Here is a 16,483-nt window from a genome sequence, read left to right as displayed (position 1 = left end):
CACCATGATTAAGTAGGATTTATTTATTTGTTCAACATCCACAAATCAATCAACATGATACACTACATTGACAAAAGGAAGAAGAAAATCCATATGATCATCTCAATAGATATGAAAAATGCATTTGGCAAAATTCAACATCCACTTATCAAAATTCTCAACAAATTGGGTATAGTGGGAACATCAACATAATAAAGGTCATATATGAAAAGCCCATGGCTAACATCATACTCACCCGTGACAAACTGAAAGCCTTCCCTCTAAGATCAGGAAAGCCTTCCCTCTAAATGTCCACTCTTACCACATTTATTCAATACAGTATTGGAAATCCCAGCCATAACAATAAGGCAGGATAAGTAAATAAAAAGCATCTAAATTGGAAATAAAGAGGTAAAAATGTCATTATTTGAAGATGATGTAATACTATATAGAAAACTCTAAATTCTCCACCAAAAACCTATTAGAACTAATCAACACATTCAATAAGGTTGTAGGATACAAACTCAATTTACAGAAATCTGTGACATTTCTTTTTTGTGTGTGGTATTTCTATATACCAATAATTACCTATAAAAACGTAAATTAAGAAAGCAATCCTACTTACAATTGCATCAAAAAGAATAAAATACCTAGAAATAAGTTTAACCAAGGAAGTGAAATCTGAACACTGAAGACTATGAGACACTGATGACAGAAAATTGAAAACAGCACAAAGAAGTGGAAAGATATCCCATGATCATGGATTGGAAGAATTACTATTGTTAAAATGTCCATACCATCCAAAGCAATCTACAGATTCAATGTAATCTCTATCAAAATTCCAATGACATTTTTCACAGAACTAGAATAAATAATTCTAAAATTTGTAGGAACCACCAAAAAAATCCCAAATAGCCAAAACAATCCTGAAAAAGAACAAAGCCAAAGGTATGCTTTCTGACTCCAAACTATACTACAAAGCTATAGTACTCAAAACAGTATGGTATTGGAATAAAAACAGACAACAGGGGGGCCTGGGTGGCGCAGTCGGTTAAGCGTCCGACATCAGCCAGGTCACGATCTCGCGGTCCGTGAGTTCGAGCCCCGCGTCGGGCTCGGGCTGATGGCTCGGAGCCTGGAGCCTGTTTCCGATTCTGTGTCTCCCTCTCTCTCTGCCCCTTCCCGTTCATGCTCTGTCTCTCTCTGTCCCAAAATAAATAAACGTTGAAAAAAAATTTTTTTAAAAAAATAAAAAAATAAAAAAAAAAAAACAAAAAACAGACACACAGATCAATGAAAAACTGAGAGCCCAGAAATAAACCCACACACATATAAACAATTCATTTAATATGAAGAAGCCAAGAACATACAATGGAGAAAGGACGATCTCTTCAATAAATGGTGCTGGGAAAACTGGACAGCCGCATGCAAAGGAATGAAACTTGACTACTATCTTACACTATACACAAAATTAACTCAAAATGAACTAAAGGCTTGAGTATAAGACCTGAAAACATAAAATTCCTAGGCGAAAACATAGGCAGTCAGCTCCTTGACACTGGTCTTAGCAATATATTGTGGATCTGACTCCAAAGAAAGGGAAACAAAAAGCAAACATAAACAAACGGGAAACTAAAAAGCTTCTGCACCGCAAAGGAAACCAGAACCAGAAAGAAAAGGTAGCGACTGAACAGAAGATACTTGCAGGTCCTACATCTAATAAGGGCTTAATATTCAAAATATAAAGAACTCATAAAAAGTAAGGAACTCATACAACTCAACAATTTAAAAAACAACCTGATTTAAAAATGGGCGGAGGATCTGAATAGATATTTTTCCAAAGACAAACAGGTGGCCGACGGACACATGAAAAGACGTCCAACATCGCTAATTATTAGGGAAGTGCAAACCAAAACCACGATGAGACGGACACCGCCTCTCACCTGTTAGAATGGCTAGAAATCACACGTGTTGGCCAGGATGTGGGGAAAAAAGACAACCCTCGCACACTGTTGGTGGGAGTGGAAATTGGTGTAGACACTGTGGACAACAGTATGGAAGTTCCTCAAAAAATTAAGAGTAGAATTGCCACATGACCCAGCCATTCCACTTCTGGACGCTTTTCTGAAGAGAACAAAAACAATAATTCAAAAAAGATATCTGCACCCTTATGTGCATAGCAGCATTACTTACAGTCATCAAGATATAGAAACAACCCAAGTGTCCATCAGTGGATGAATGGATAAAGAGGATGTTACACACACACACACACACACACACACACACACACACACCTCATAGAATATTACTCAGCCAGAAAAAAAAAAAAATAAAATCTTGCCTTTTTTTGATAACATGGATGGACTGAGGGTATTATGCCACAGGACATAAGTTGGGCAGAGAAAGACAAATACATGATTTTACTCCTGTGGAATCTGAAACGAACAAAGCAAAACATAAATTCATAGATACAGAGAACAGACTGATGGTTGGGGGGGGGGCAAAATGTGTGAGTGGATCGACTGTATGGTGATATTGGTCGTCTTCTGGTGGTGGTCACTTTGTAGTGTATACAGATGTCGAATATAAGATCGTATGCCTGAAATTTCTGTATAATGTTATGTATCCATTTTATCTCAAACTTAACAAAAAGACAATTCTTCAAGCTGAAAGGAAGTCACATCAGATGGTCATTGAAGTCCAGTGTCTCGATGCGACCGCGGTGCCAAGACTCCTGGCTGGGAGAGCTATGAATTAACACATGATGTGCCCAGCCGTTGCACTTGAGGCAACGGCAAAGGCGCACGGCCTCCGGGTGGAGGGAATCCAGGACCTGTGGCCCAGGCGGGGCTGCCGCACACTCCTCCGACAGACGCGGGGCCCCGAGGCTGAATCTTGCGCGGCCCCTGGGGCGCAGAAGTAGCCCCTCCCACGTACCGGAGGAGCCCGGGGGTGTCCGCACCCGGGTGTAGATGGCGAAACACGGGCTGCCACGGGAGGTATACACACCGCCCTCCCTGGAAGAAACGAGATCCGGTTATCAGCCCTGGAGTCTGGACTGGCCCTTGGGCCTTATTTTGCCCAGAAGAATGCGGTAGAAGTGACAGCACGCCTGCATCAACCCTTGACCTTGAGAGGCCTGGCAGGGGCAGGACTTCCAGGAGGGCTGTGGGACCCGCTGACTCCGGATTTTGACCAAAGGGCAAGCGGCATTTATCCTAGGAGGTCTAGTAAGTGTTGGTGAGAAGAGCAGAATGTGTGGCATTTGAGCCAGAACCTCCTCCCTCCCAAGCCCTGTTCCAACCATGAAAGTTCCATCCTGACAGGGTTTAGCCGAGAATGTGGGGACTCCCCTCCCCCGGCGCCCAGCCCTACGTGAGAGGGTCCACACTGGGCAGGACAAGCTGAGGCTACCATCCCCCTCACACACTTGTAGACCAGGGGCATTTCCTCTGTCCGGCCCCCAGTTCCCCCAGACCCCACCCAGGACTGACTTCTTTGGGTGTGAGTGTGGTGCCGTAGGAGTCAATGTTGAGATCTTCGTGCTGAAAAGTTATGAAAAGGCTCCAGCAAATGACCACAAACTCGAAGGCTTAAAACGACACACATTATTCTCTTACAGTTCTGGAGGCCAGAAGCTCCAGACGAGTGCTATGGGTTAAAATCGAGGTGCTCGCGGGAATGGTTCCTTCTGGAGGGCCCGGGGGGGGGGGGGGAGAATTCGTTCCATGCTGTGCGCTTGGGGCTACATCGCTCAGTCTCTGTCTCCACACTTTGCCTTCTCTTCTTTGGTGACCAGACTAAAGGGGATACTCGCGATGACACCGAGGGCCCGCCTGGATAATCCCCGACAGTCTTCCCATCTCAAGATCCTCAACTTAATCTTACCTGCAAGATTCCTTTTGCCACGTAAGGTAACACTCATAGCTTTGGGGGACTGGGGCCTTGGAGGGTATCCCTCAGCCTAATACACCGGCTGGACACGAGGCGTTCTCCAGCCGCACGCTGACCCATCAGCCGTGGATGGCACCTCACTGGCGGGGGTCGCTTAAGCACAATCTTTGCCCGGTTGGTGGCTGAACCCCAAGCTGTCCTGACCCACATGTGACTTCTAGGCAGCCAGGCTTCAGTATAAGACCCGGGTGGTGGGGATCTGAGTAGTGACATCATAGGCTACGCACTGTGGAGGAATAGACTTCACGGAACTGTCCAGACTAGACATGAAAACTAACAAAATAATAATAAACGAAGCCACTGGACAAATAAACTAACAAAACAGCAAGATCAACAAATGATGAACCAATCATAATCCAGAGTCACTATAACGGCTCATCTAAAATGTCCAGTTTTCAGGGCACCTGGGTGGCTCGGTTGGTTAAGTATCTGATTCTTGATCCGGGCTCAGGTCATGATCTCACAATTCATGAGTTTGAGCCCCTCGTCAGGCTCTGTGCGGACAGCGCGGAAAGTGCTTAGAATTCTGTCTCTTTCCCTCTCTCTCTCTCTCTGCCCCTACCCCACATGTGCTCTCTGTCCCTCTCTCTCTCAAAATAAATAAGTAAGCTTAAAAAAAAATGTAAGTGTCCAGTTTTCAACAGAAAATCATGAACTGTGCAAAGGACCAGGATCGTGTAGTAGTTGCCCGGGAGAGATAGGTAACACTAATTGCTTTTGAAGCCCAGATTTTGCACTTAGCAGACAAAGACATCACAGCTTTGCTTAGGCAAATGCCCGTGAGTGGAGTGGCCGGGGGTCAGCGGGTGGTTCTGCACAGCTTTCACTGCTGCTGCTAAACACCCCACCCGTGCAGCAGTGACCCGTGACCCTGGACCCTCCCACCCAGAGTCCCTCTGCTAGCACCACCCTCCTGGCTTGCCCAGGCTTGCCCTACCTCCCACTGGCTAGCGCTGCACGCTAGGGACCCAAGTTAGAGCTGATGGCCTGGGGCAACGAGCTCACGACCCTGGACTCACCTATCTTCCCAAGTTCCCCTTCAGTCTAATGGGAAAGTGACAGCCCGTTGAGGGTCCTGCACACTCCCAGCCGACTATTAGCCCTCTGAGGGTGGGACACTGTCGGGACACGTCTGTGCTGTCCTCGGTGTCAGGGTTTCTGGCTGTGCCTTTCCCCGCGGAGGCTGCTGTGCAATGGCGGCCAACAGCAGCCTCCCGGTAGTATGTGCAGCCTACTGACCGCACGGGTGGCCCTAAGGGACCGCGGAGACAGCGCTTCAAGTGGAGATTGATGTCTGATCACATGCTTTCTCCAATCTAGGCTGCAGACAGGTATGCGGGGTGTCTTTGGAAAGCCCCAGGGCACAGTGGCCGGGGGTGCGCACTGGCCAAGTCGTCGTGTCCATCCGTACCAAGCTGCGAACAAGGGGCCTGTGACGGAGGCCCCGCGCAGGGCCAAGTTCAAGTTCCCTGGCCACCAGAAGATCCACGTCTCCAAGAAGTGGGGCTTTACTGAGTTTAATGCGGACGAATCTGAAGACATGGTGGCTGAAAAGCTGTCCATCCCAGATGGCTATGGGGTCAAATACATCCCTCATCACGGCCCCTTGGACAAATGGCGGGCTCTGCACTCACGAGAACTTCAGACTGCCCGTCCCCATTCATGCCCACCAATAAATCCTGCTTCCTGCCTGAATAAACAAAAAGCAAACCGATAAAACCCCCAAAAGCATAAGGGAAACGTGTTAGAAAATTTCGGGAAGACAATTCACGACATTATGTTGATCTTCTTTGTTTTGTGTTTGTGCTTTTGGTGAAGTCTAAAAATTTACGTTACGTGTTAGGGTTTCTCTTGTCACTCTGTTCACTTAATTTCGCGTATATGATTTTGCCTTCTATTTGTTGAAAACAGCACTATGCAGGAAAGAGTTAACACGGCGGGGCTGAGACGGCTTCCTTCGGAAGATGTGCTCACGGGGTTAGCTGGTGTCTGGGAGCTTCAGTTTCCGGAAGGTTCCTGCCGTTCCCTAAGAGTGGCCCATTCAGCCTAAACTCAACAAATAAATAGGCTTATGGGGAACTCCTGACTTCCTCCTAGGCATTAGGAATCGGGGTTTGTGCCAGGCAGAGGGCGCCAACACGACCAGCCCCTGTGAACACCCTGGGTGCTGAGTCTCCGGTGAGCATCCCAGTGGACAGCATTCCACACATACTGTCACCGCCTGCTGCCGTGGGAATTGGGAGTGTGTCCTGCGGGGTCTCTGGGAGAGGGTTCTGGAAGCTGTGCTTGTTTCCCTGATTTTGCCACATGTTCCTTTGCTGATGCTGATTACCACCCGTTCTCTGGAATAAAGCTCAGCCACAAGTTCAACAGTCTGTGCCAAATTCTACAAGTCCTCCAAGCAAATCACTGAATCCAGGAGTGGCCCGGAATTCCCGACACAGCTCCCAAATCTGTACAAGTGTGAGGCCCCCCAAACCTGGATCTACCTGTTTACAACACAGGGTCAGAGAATCCAGGGGGGCAGGAATGGCCCCTAAACTGGAGACGCTGCCAGGCTGGAAGCCGGGGTGGAGGGGACGCTTCCACCGAAGGACAACAAGGGTTCCACTGATCTGGAGGGAAGAGCCATCACCCAGCCACTTGGAGCTCGGGGCTCTGCAGGCCAGGACCAACATTATTCTCATTGTCCTGGGTGTGCAACTGGGGCAGGACACTGCGGGGGCCCCTGTAGGGTTTCCACCTGTGTCAATGGACAACTACTGCAATCTTGACCCAGCAAGGACGGGGACAATCCGAGCTCAAACCGCTGAGAGAAAAAGGCTGGATCAAACCACCAGTAACCGGCTGGGTCCGGCCGAAGAACTGACGGCAGGGAGACTGTGGGTGGGGGGTTGCGGAGGACGGTGGCCATCATAGCCTTAGACCAGGGACAGTGGCAGGGCCGTGGCCGACTCACAGCTTTTGTGCTGTACTCAGCTCAGAGACCACCACCTCGGCGGGGACGCTGTGCTTGCAGGACTTGGGCTCCTGCTATTACACTGTGTCCATTCTGCCCGCTTTTCTCCGGACATGACGTTAATCCTGCTTCTATTGAGGGGCAGGGTCCGTGTCCCTCCCCTTGAGCCTGGGCAAGACCTTTGTGACCACCTTGACCCATGCAGTCTGGTGGGAATAACACTATGTGACTTCTGGGGCTAGGTCTTAAAACACCACGTGTCCACCTTGTCTTCTGAGGTCACCGTAGAACCCAGGCGCCATGCTTCCAGGAAGCATGGGGTGCATGGAGAGGCTGGGGCAGGTATGCTGTCTCACAGGCCCAGATGAGGCCCTGGCCAACAGCCAGCAACAACCACGAAAGATGCGAGAGAGGAAGCCCTCAAGACCACACCTGTCAGTGTCCACGGTGACCACAGGCAGGAAAGATCCCCAGTGCAAACCACCTAGATGAGCCCAGGCAATCCTCTGGATTGCAAGGTCTGATAATCTAATTTTTGTTATTTGAAGTCACTAAGGTTATGCAGCAAGAGATAAACAGACATGCAAACTCCACGCAACCCCTTTTGGAAAGGGTGAGGCTATCTTCATCCTCAGAGGAAAAGGGTGGCCGTTTCCGGCTTTGCGGGAGCTGGATGTAAACGGAGGGCATGCTGGGAGCGGGGCCTGTCACCTTCCTCCTACACCTCTCTCGGTGTGTGGCAACCCTTTCGGCTCATCTTCCCACTTCCAAAGTTGGAGCACGGGCTCTGGCTTCCTGAGCACTGCAGAGGAGCTGAGTCATGCCGCTGGAAGGGGGGGACACGAGCCTCCTGCTGGGGACCTTGACCACTGGGAAACAGAGACACCTGGAGCAGGAGGTACCTGGGGAGGAAAACCCCTCATATCTCCCCCCTATAGACACACTGGCAGTTCCCTTGTGGGATTGCCACCAGGTGCTGGAATACACCAAGTCAGGATAGGGGAAAGAGAGGTGAAGTCAGTAACACTCAGGCCTGGCAAGGATTATGTAAAAATGTAACAGTTACTCTTGGTGGGAAGAGAGGGGAAAAAGGAACTCTCACGTTTACGCTTCATTCAGAGAATCCGCATTGTGGGATTCTATCCCCATTGCCTAAGCCCTCGACAGGCACCCACTGCCCACGTGGGGCAGTAGCGGGGATACATCCCTGGCAATCAAAAATTAATGAGAGTTCCACAAGATTACGTGGATTTCATAAGGTGTTGAGTGAGACACAGAAAAGTGCATGTAAGATTCCCATTAAATAGTAATAACCACCACAGATCCAAATGCTACATGACTGTACAACGGCGTGTATCTGTGCTTGATTCACATGTGATCACATTTGAGTCTGGAGAAAAACCTGGAAAGAACTATTTATTACGGTAAGGAAGAGGGTGTGGGGGCAGAGGGGATGCGGACAGAAAGAACTCAGCCAACATGGGAAAGAAAATCTTAAACGCTCTATCAAAGGAGTATGAGCATGTGTGTGTACCGTACAGATTATGTGTCAATTTTTTTTAATGTACAAATGTAAAACCTAAACGGTAAGAAAACACAAAGCGTGTCTCGGCTTGGGAGAACGCATGCCTTTACGGCTGCGGAAGAGCAAGAAAATCAGCGCTGACGGGACGCCGCATCCCGCAGCAGGCGCTGCGCTCTCCCGCCAACCTCCGAGGAGCCTCCGCGGCCAGGGACTAGCAGGCAGGGCGCAGGCGCGGTCCCCGAAGGTGGGGTGCAGGAGTGGCCGGGCGCGGCAGGTCCGGCCCTCTGGGACCTGGTGTAGGCGCGTGCGGGAAAGTCCGGGGAGGTCTCGGGCGGGGGGGGGGGGGGGGGAGCGTTAAAACCGCCCCCGCGACAAACCCGAAGGGGCGCGGCCGGGGGACCCTTCTCCCTGCCGGTCTCCACCTCTGGCAGCCGTGGGACAGCGCCCCAAAACGCCCGCGGGCACAGCGCTCTGGCCCCCGGTCGGCTCCGCCCAAGACTCCCGCGGCAGGAAGTAGGGCGAGCGGGGCCGCACGGCACCCTAGTGCTCCGAGGCCGGAAGTGGGGCGTTCGGCCGCCGGAAACCGCAGGCCGCCGGGAGGTCGGAAGTGAGGGTCAGAGCCGCCGGGAACTGTAGTTTTGCGGGAGGCGGAAGCGTGGCTAGCGGCCGGGCGACATGGCGGGCCTGGAGCTGCTGTCGGATCAGGGCTACCGGGTAGACGGACGGCGCGCCGGGGAGCTGCGCAAGATCCAGGCGCGGATGGGCGTGTTCGCGCAGGCCGACGGCTCGGCCTACATCGAGCAAGGCAACACCAAGGCGCTGGCGGTGGTCTACGGGCCGCACGAGGCGAGTGGGCGTGCGCGAGCTGGGCGGGGTGCGCGGGGCCTCCAGGCTGAGCTGAAGATGCCGAGGCGACAGCCGGCGCGCGCCGCGTCCACCAGCCCATCTTCAGGGCCGCCGCCGCTCGCTCGGCTCCAGAGCCAAAGTCCTGGCAGCGTGGTGCACCGTGGTCCCGCCTTTCTCACCGGCCTCTCTCCCCTCCGCCCTGCCCTCCTCTTTGCTCTTCCTCAAAGCGCCCCGCGCTCTCCCGCGTTCGCGTCCTCTCTCTGCTCTCTACTCTGACGTCACTCCGGGTGACGCCTCCCCAGACCGCCTTCCTCACGTGGCAAGCCCCTCCCCTACGACCACACACTTCCCTGCCTTTCGGTAATCGGTCACTTCAGACGGCAGTCTAACTCCGTGAGGACAGGGACTTTATTTTTATTTTTTTTTAAACATTTTTTTAACGTTTATTTATTTTTGAGACAGAGAGACAGAGCATGAACGGGGGAGGGGCAGAGAGAGAGGGAGACAGAATCGGAAGCAGGCTCCAGGCTCCGAGCCATGAGCCCAGAGCCCGACGCAGGGCTCGAACTCACGGACCGCGAGATCGTGACCTGAGCTGAAGTCGGACGCTTAACCGACTGAGCCACCCAGGCGCCCCGAAGGGACTTGTCTCCGTTGCTGGAGAAGGGAAGACCACTGGGGTGGAAACAAACACGGCACGTCTGCAGAGTGGAAAGGCTGCTGGTGGGAGGTGGGGGATTACTCAAAGTGAGATTGAGGGCTTTCTAGGAAGGTGAGAACTCACCGCTTCGCAGACCAGGGAAAGTATTTATGATTTTGTGTCACACGTGATGGGGAAGCTTTGGGAAGGCAGTACCATATGTGAGCGTGTAGAGGAGACAAAGTCAGACTTGATACTTGTGAATATACCGGCCCTGGCTACGAATGGAGAATGGGCTGGGAGGGGATGAGGCGAGGATGGAAACGGGAGACCTGAGGGGGGATGATGACTTAGAGATGGGCCAAGTGGCCCTCCTGTGGGGCGTTTGAAGGTAAAGTAGCTGTGTTTGTTGAGATGTTGGAAGAAGGAGGAGGGGTGGGAAGGAGCCTGAGGTCCGGGGCCTGAGCTAGAGGAAGGTGTAGTGCGAGCTGGCAGGAGTGAGGCTGGCTCATGTGTCCTTCCTCCCCAGATCCGGGGCTCCCGGGCACGAGCCCTGCCTGACAGGGCCCTGGTGAACTGTCAGTATAGTTCTGCGACCTTCAGCACGGGCGAACGCAAGCGGCGACCACATGGGGACCGTAAGTCTTGTGAGATGGGCCTGCAGCTGCGTCAGACCTTCGAGGCGGCCATCCTTACACAGCTGCACCCACGCTCCCAGATCGATATCTACGTGCAGGTGAGCAGGCAGCAGCTATCCGCCTGGGGAGGGAGAGGGATGGGGTGGGGGTTGGGAGTCCGCGGTCAAGAGCCCGATACACTGATGCCGCTGGTGGGCGCGGTTCCTGCAGGTGCCAGGCCGACGGTGGGACCTACGCAGCTTGCGTGAATGCAGCCACGCTGGCAGTGCTGGACGCCGGGATACCCATGCGGGACTTCGTGTGCGCCTGCTCGCTGGCTTTGTGGACAGCACGGCCCTGGCGGACCTCAGCCACGTGGAGGAGGCAGCTGGTGGCCCCAGCTCGCCCTGGCCCTGCTGCCAGCCTCAGGCCAGCTTGCACTGCTTGAAATGGACGCCAGGCTGCACGAAGACCACCTGGAGCAGGTGCTGGAGGCTGCTGCCCGGGCTGCCCGTGACGTGCACACCCTGCTGGACCGTGTGGTTCGGCAGCATGTACGGGAGGCCTCCATTTTGCTAGGGGACTGAGCGTCTGGCCCCCCGGGCCCGGAATAAAACACACAGTGCGCTGTACTTTGATCGCCCCGTAGCACTTCCACACCCTCCCAGCCTGGCTTGCTACTTGCTCCGGGGGTGGGGGGGGGGGGGGGAAAGGGACCATCTCCCACACATGCCTGCAACCTCAAGATTCAAACCCTGAAGAAGAAGGTCGGGGGAGTGTGTCCGTGGATGAAGAGCAATTGTGCCAGGCAGGGTTCAAGGCAGCTGAGCATGGCCTGTAATGGCCAAGCCAATAGACTCTGGAGTCTGTTTCACCCCGCACATCCGAGGCCCTGAGTTCAACAAGGGCTGAGGGAGAATTCAAGCTGGCTCTGGGAACCCACCATGGAGGTGTGGGGGCCGTGTCTCACATCGTCTTGACTATGGCTTGGACTGAACGGCCCCTTTCAACCTAGGAGCCCTTTGGGCCTACTTAGTCTCAGGCTCCAAAAGTACAATAGATACATGTTGTCTAAGGGGGGGGGTCTTGTCTACACGCGCGCGCACCTGCCTGAGCACTGAACACCAGCCCCTGCAGCTCTCCCCAGGGGCTGCTTTCCCCTAATGTCTCTGGCATCTCTTGATCTGAATAGGAGTGCCCCCCACTTTCTACTCCACATGTCCCAGCTCCTTTGAAACCCATTTTGGCCAACGGTACTATCTGCACCTTCCTCCCTGTGGTCATCTGGCCCTGATGACCTCGGTGCTGGACTCACACTGACTTCACTTCTGCGTTCACCATTTTTGACCGACATCCACAGAAGCGAATCAGCCAATGCCTTGGCTTCGCGGTCCACGGAAGCCCTCTTCCTGTCTACCCACCCCAGGCATTCGGACCTGTCACTGCCAGCAGCCTCCGTGCTCTGCGGTTTTCCTCCCTCCCGCCCGCCTATTCATCCCCTCTCTGATTCTGCAAATCGGAGCTTTCTCGCTGCCCCCGGCCAGCAGCCAGCGGTCTCCACTGCTTTGCTCTCGCGTGGTATACACCTCCTGCTACTTCCCCTGGAGACCGCTCTCCGGCCCGCCCGAGTACCGCTTCCGTTCCGCGCATGCGCGGCGGCGCGTTGGCCTTCGGGAGCGGAAGTGCGTGAGGGCGCGCCGGTTCCCGTCGGGCAGGCGCGAGGCGCCGGGTCCCCGGGCTGCAGCCGGCCGGGGGAGCGCGGTCCCGGAGCCGCCCCTCCCCGCCATGGGCCTCCTGTCGGACCCGGTGCGCCGGCGCGCCCTCGCCCGCCTCGTGCTGCGCCTCAACGCGCCGCTCTGGTAAGGGCGGGGCCCGGGGAACCGGCGCTGCCGCCGGCCCCTCCGGCTGCTAGCGCCAGTCGCGTCGTTCCCGCCGGCATCGCTCGGGGCAGCAGGCCCGGGGCTCAGCTCTCCCGTCCGATGTCCCGGGTCCCCGGACTCCAGGGCCAGGTCCCTCACACACGCCCCCGCCAGCCCCGGTGCAGAGGTGGAGGCCACGGGCCGCGGTGTCAGAATCCCCTAACGCTCCGCCGGTCTCCTCCGTCCCCTCTCCCTGCAGCGTGCTGAGCTACGTGGCGGGGATCGCCTGGTTCCTGGCGCTGGCTTTTCCGCCCTGACCCAGCGCACATACATGTCGGAGAACGCCATGGGCTCCACCATGGTGGAGGAGCAGTTTGCGGGCGGAGAGCGTGCCCGTGGCTTCGCCCGAGACTTCGCTGCCCACCGCAGGAAGACGGGGTGAGCGGTAGAGCTGTGGGTCTGGGGAAAACAGTGGTGGTCAAAGCCAGGGAGCTCTTAAAGGTTCTCTTTGTGCCTCCAGGGCTCTGCCAGTGGCCTGGCTGGAGCGGACGATGCGGTCAGTGGGGCTGGAGGTCTACACGCAGAGTTCTCCCGGAAACTGCCCTTTCCTGATGAGACCCGCGAGCGCTATGTACTGTGGGGGAGAGGATGTGTCTGGGACCAAAAAAGACCTTGAGAGGGTGGCTTGGGACTGGGAAGCTCAGTGGTGCCAGGTCCTGGGGCCCAGGAAATTCCTAACGGGCATCCTAGGGCGAACAGGGGAGAGGCTTCAGCACTCTAGGGTGGGGTGGTGCTGAGGCTTCCCCGCCAATACTGCATACAGATGGTGGCCGGTACCAACGTGTATGGCATCCTGCGGGCCCCACGCGCCGCCAGCACCGAATCCCTGGTGCTCACTGTACCCTGCGGCCCCGACTCTACCAACAGCCAGGCTGTGGGGCTGCTGCTGGCGCTTGCTGCCCACTTTCGGGGTGAGGCTCGGGCTACTGCTGGCAAGGGAGGGTTCGGCCTCTGTACCAGGCCTTGCTGACCAGCTTCTGGTCCTCAGGGCAGATTTACTGGGCCAAAGACATCATCTTCCTGGTGACAGAGCAAGACCTTCTGGGCACTGAGGCTTGGCTTGAGGCCTACCACGACACCAACGTCACCGGTGGGTGCTCTTGCCCTGCCCCGCCCCTCTCTCAGGGCCACTGCCAGCCCTCCGTTGGCACCTCATTCACCTGCTCCTACAGGCATGCAGTCATCCCCTCTGCAGGGCGGGCTGGGGCCATCCAGGCAGCCCTGGCCCTGGAGCTCAGTAGCGACGTGGTCACTAGCCTCGATGTGGCCGTGGAGGGGCTCAACGGGCAGCTGCCCAATCTGGATCTGCTCAACCTCTTCCAGACTTTCTGTCAGAAAGGGGGACTGCTGTGTACTCTGCAGGGCAAGGTAAGGGGGCCGCCTGCCTGGGCAGCCTGGGACCTGTGTGGGGGTCATCTGACCTCGTCCCCAAACCTCTAAGCTGCAGCCCCAGGACTGGACATCGGTAGACGGGCCGCTGCAGGGTCTGCAGACACTCCTGCTCATGACTCTGCAGCAGGCCTCTGGCCGCCCCCATGGCGCTCACGGCCTCTTCCTGCGCTACCGTGTGGAGGCCCTGACCATACGTGGCATCAATAGCTTCCGACAGTATAAGTATGACTTAGTGGCAGTGGGCAAGTAAGTGGCTTCTGGTCCTCCCCCCTTCCTTGCTTAGGGGGGCGAGGGGGTGCCGGGGGGTCCGGCTGGCCCTGACGCTGCCCCACACCGGCAGGGCCCTAGAGGGCATGTTCCGCAAGCTCAACCACCTTCTGGAGCGCCTGCACCAGTCCTTCTTCTTCTACGTGCTCCCCGCGCTCTCGCGCTTCGTCTCCATCGGCCTCTACATGCCCGCTGCTGGCTTTTGCTCTTGGTCCTTGGTCTCAAGATATCCTCTGACGGGCGGCCGGCCTCGGGTCCCCTCCACTCTAGGCTGGGAGAGCCCGTGGGCCTTGGAGTGGGGGAGTGGGATGGGCCCTGGGGCCCCCGCCGGGCAGAGCCCATCACAGCTCTTGTCAGGGTCCTTGACTAGACCACGCTCTGGAACTGTGGATGCAGTTGCATGAGGCCGGAGCGGGCCCTCAGGAGGCTGGGGGCGCCTCTGGACCTGGTCCTCCCGTCCCTCCAGCACAGGTGATGGCCCCCCACTCCTGCTGGGGAGGGCTCCTGGGGTTCCGGTGATTGGTACTGCTGCCACTCAGTCTCCACCGGTGGGGTGTTGGTGAGGATCCTCGGGGCCCCCCTGGCCCTAGGGCCCAGGTCCCAAGTGTCCGTGTGCCCTTGCAGAGCGTGGGGCTGGCCTCGCTTGTGGCTCCCTTGCTGATCTCACAGGCCATGGGCCTGGCCCTCTACGTCCTGCCAGTGCTGGGCCAACACGTGGCTACCCAGCACTTCCCCGTGGCCGAGGCCGAGGCCGTGGTGCTGACGCTGCTGGCCATCTATGCGGCCGGCCTGGCCCTTCCACACAGCACCCACCGGTGAGCAGCCGGGCCGGCCGGGCGGGGACAGAGGGTACCCTGGACACACAGGCAGCTGCCTCTGAGCCCCTTGTCTTGCAGGGTGATGGGCGCACAGGCCCCAGACAGAGGCTGGATGGCACTGAAGCTAGTGGCTCTCATCTACCTGGCGCTGCAGTTGGCCTGCGTCGCCCTCACCAATTTCTCGCTGGGCTTCCTGCTGGCCGCCACCATGGTGCCCGCTGCCGCGCTCACCCCCCTGTGGGCCCCGGTATGTGCCGGTCGGCCCCCGTCGCAGAAGTCCACGCGAGGTGCCCTGCCCCCAACCCGGGGCCTGTGCTGCTGGCCACAGAGCCCAGCCCGACCCTGCCTCTCCCCCCAGGTTGCTGTATGCCGCCCTGTGGTGACGAGCCCCGCGGCCGCTCTCCTGGGGTGCTTGTTCCTCTGGCGGGAGCTGCAGGAGGCCCCGCTGTCGCTGGCCGAAGGCTGGCAGCTCTTCCTGGCGGCACTGGCGCAGGGCGTGCTGGACCACCACACCTACGGCGCCCTGCTCTTTCCGCTCTTGGCTCTGGGCCTCTATCCCTGCTGGCTGCTCTTCTGGAACGTGCTCTTCAGGAAGTGACGCGTGGCTGTCCCGTGGTACAGACCGGGGTGGGGACTCCCCAAGCACCCGGTGTTCTCTTTTTGGGAAATAAACAGGTGTTTTGTTTTCAGCGGCTGTCAGGGCTCGTGGCCCACTGTCTGCCGTCCTTTTGGAGCTCCTAGGCGCGGGGATAAAAAGCTCTGTCTGAGGGCTGGCATTCCCACATACCTCCTTCCTGGAGGGCACTGCCCTGGCCCACTTGCTGCTGGCAGGAATGAGGGCCCCAGCCGCCACATCAGCCTCCAAGGAGAGCCTCGGATGGCGCTGGGCTTGGCATCTGGAAATGGCACGTGTAGACCCTGCCCTGGCCCCAGCCCCAGCGCATCATGGGAGCTCGCTGCGTATCACGGTGGGAGGCAGGGTGCCGGGTAGGAGGAAACGCTGTGGTGGGTATGGCTTGGGGCCTGATGGGATCTGAAGTGCCCAGAGACCACACTGCTCTGTCTTCAGCACTGGAGTTGAAGGCGCAAAAGGGCTTGAGCTGGAGCCCTGCAGAAAAGCCCTGGGGCATGGGGAATGGCACCCGCCAAGGCCCGGGAGCGGCCCCGCCCAGCTTCCCTGGAGCCAACTGGCCCAGGCCAGCCAGCCACCCATGAGAGGCAGGGCCGAGGTGGAGCGGTAGAGCCCCACCCGGCATCGCCTAGGAGCAGGCGGGCCACATACCGAGACCCCTGAAAGGAACTGGAATGTCTAGTGTCCATTCTGGAGGAGAGGAAAGCAAAATGTTGCTTTTCAGGGTCACATCAGGTCAAGAGGCAACTCCTCGAGGGCCAAGGCACCCCTGCCAGCACCTGATGTGGCGGCTAGACCAGTCAGCCTCCTACCGGCCTCAGTGTGGAAGGAAGGCAGAGCTGCCCCGCCTGGGGAGTCCGCTCAGGACCCGTGGCCCTTCGGTGTCACGCCCAGAACGGTGGGTCTGGGAGGAAGCTCTAGCCCCCAGACCCAACC

General features: G+C 56.5%; 2 protein-coding genes and 1 pseudogene across 2 annotated transcripts; all 3 read left to right on the top strand.

Moving 5' to 3' along the window:
• The first annotated feature begins 5,116 nt into the window (after window positions 1–5,116).
• Window positions 5,117–5,207, top strand: LOC115506579 (annotated as a pseudogene).
• A 3,523-nt stretch (window positions 5,208–8,730) lies between these two features.
• Window positions 8,731–11,153, top strand: EXOSC4 (exosome component 4). Its single transcript, XM_030303677.2, is given in 5 exon segments — window positions 8,731–9,263; window positions 10,433–10,647; window positions 10,752–10,849; window positions 10,852–10,917; window positions 10,920–11,153. Coding segments are annotated over 5 exon segments (738 nt in total). The 5' UTR covers window positions 8,731–9,092; the 3' UTR covers window positions 11,108–11,153.
• Window positions 11,154–12,216: 1,063 nt separating this feature from the next.
• GPAA1 (glycosylphosphatidylinositol anchor attachment 1) lies at window positions 12,217–15,605 on the top strand. The gene is given in 16 exon segments (XM_030303572.1): window positions 12,217–12,379; window positions 12,639–12,691; window positions 12,694–12,817; window positions 12,900–12,961; window positions 12,964–13,010; window positions 13,203–13,350; window positions 13,428–13,529; window positions 13,612–13,629; window positions 13,632–13,807; window positions 13,881–14,077; window positions 14,172–14,299; window positions 14,302–14,324; window positions 14,474–14,569; window positions 14,723–14,913; window positions 14,995–15,163; window positions 15,275–15,605. Coding segments are annotated over 16 exon segments (1,848 nt in total). The 5' UTR covers window positions 12,217–12,305; the 3' UTR covers window positions 15,515–15,605.
• The last annotated feature ends 878 nt before the right edge of the window (window positions 15,606–16,483 follow it).

Source organism: Lynx canadensis, chromosome F2 (assembly GCF_007474595.2).
Source record: "Lynx canadensis isolate LIC74 chromosome F2, mLynCan4.pri.v2, whole genome shotgun sequence".
In the NCBI taxonomy this organism is placed as follows: Eukaryota; Metazoa; Chordata; class Mammalia; order Carnivora; family Felidae; genus Lynx; species Lynx canadensis.
This window is presented reverse-complemented; position numbering and strand designations above follow the sequence as displayed.